The sequence below is a fragment of the Eimeria necatrix genome, genomic scaffold, assembly GCF_000499385.1.
Source record: "Eimeria necatrix Houghton genomic scaffold, Enh_scaff1126, whole genome shotgun sequence".
Lineage (NCBI taxonomy): Eukaryota > Apicomplexa > Conoidasida > Eucoccidiorida > Eimeriidae > Eimeria > Eimeria necatrix.
The window spans coordinates 9106-10738 of NW_013654855.1; the positions used below are offsets into that span (position 1 = coordinate 9106).

The 1633-nt window shown below is 47.6% G+C and overlaps 1 protein-coding gene across 1 annotated transcript; it reads left to right on the forward strand.

Annotated features, from left to right (window-relative positions):
- Positions 1–558: 558 nt before the first annotated feature.
- ENH_00004420 (hypothetical protein) lies at positions 559–768 on the forward strand (the record flags this gene model as incomplete). Its single annotated transcript, XM_013584008.1, has 1 exon — positions 559–768. One exon carries the CDS (start codon positions 559–561, stop codon positions 766–768), a length of 210 nt encoding a protein of 69 aa, XP_013439462.1.
- Between the last annotated feature and the right edge of the window lie 865 nt (positions 769–1633).

Here is a 1633-nt window from a genome sequence, read left to right on the forward strand (position 1 = left end):
ATTCCTGCAATTGTCTCATTCTAAAATATATAGAAATTAGTTGAAGTAGTAAACACGGTGCTTCGTGTTGCGAGCAACACCAGTGCATGAAAATGAGCTCGAGTGCAGAGATTTGGTAGGCTGCGTGTAAGGCTACCAAGGTCTGCATAACAAAGTCATTTTTGCTCCGCAGTAGGTTCGGGCTTGTAACATGTCTGTATCCGGCAGGAATCTGTGTTTGCCTTGGGATTACGCGTTGCTGGCAAATCCCAGATCAGCTCAGTTCCGATGTTTTAAAAAATGCCATTTTCTTGAAGTCGAGCAGGCGTTTCTATACTACGACTACATTAGCAGGGGCTGGTGCTAGCTTGCCCAACAATAATGGTTGACTTAGGTGCTAGATTGGCTAGATTGCCTTTGGTGAGCTGCCAGTGGGATATATTCTGATATGTTGTGAGTTGCTGCACGCCAACCATTACAGCTACACATAGCGGCTTAAACTAAGCCCTCCTCGGGACAGCGAGGGAGCGCCAAACTTTGAAGACGTGTACACGCTTTCACAACCTACGGGCTATTAGAATGTTGAGAATGACCTCGCCTGGATGTCCTCAGGGCGACCTCTCGGAGGGGAATCCCGGAGAGGAAGTGTCCAGAGAAATCAGTTCTGGAGCTTCAGGTTTTCTTGAACAACTAGAATGGAAACATCATGAGGACTCTGGGAGCTCTTATGGAGATCTCTCCCACCGATATGAGGATATACTGAGAGCACTAGAGCCGGAGCCTGCTTAGGTTACACACCGCATGCTTTTACATTGCAAAACTCTATTGAGAGTCAGGTGTGTCACTCATGGAGAGGTCTTGAAGCTACCACTATGAGAGGAAGCAACAGAGGCCCTGGCGAGCATCGGCAGAATGTCAAGTAAAAGGTGACGAGAAAAAAATATCATCGCAGTTGAGGCCGCTTAGAAAGCTATCAGAAACTACCGAGGAAGTGGAACAACATAAAGAGCCGTGAAGATAGAGGCTAGCGAAAGAGGCATTAGCCTGTTGTGAGTACAGAGTCCGCCGTTATCTGGCATCAGAAAAGCACGGCGCTTAGCAGCGAGAGCGAACTTGGAAACTTAGAGAAATGTGACAGAGTTACAGTAGAATGGCACATTATGCTAGAGAATGCACTACGTCGGGCTGAATCTGGACGGCGCCTCACGGTAACAAGGGACCTCCAGCGCCTGTCCGTGGGAAGAGTGCAACTCAACATTGAACGCTGGAGACTAGGCATTGCTTAGGAGAAAGAACTGTTTGTAGTAGAAGTGGTAAGCCGCGGCGCTGAGCTGCTGTGACAAGGCCCAAAGCCAGAAGTGTCTTCCCTTACTGCAAGAAGCAGTAAGGGAAGGCATTGCAGCTACTCTTCAGACACGAAGAAATAGAAAACGTCCGCTAGCCAAAAATGCATAACAGCCTCTTCCGTTGCCAGCAGAAAATTCAATTACACGTCAGAAGCACTATTACAGAGTGTGTAGTAAGCCGTGAACTGGATACCGGAGGCAAAGTAAGAGGTGGAGCAAACCTAGGGGTTATCCCGCATGAATGCGACTGTGGCGAAAGCTATTGATTGAAAAGGTAACTGAAAAATTCCATTTTAGGGCTATATTGG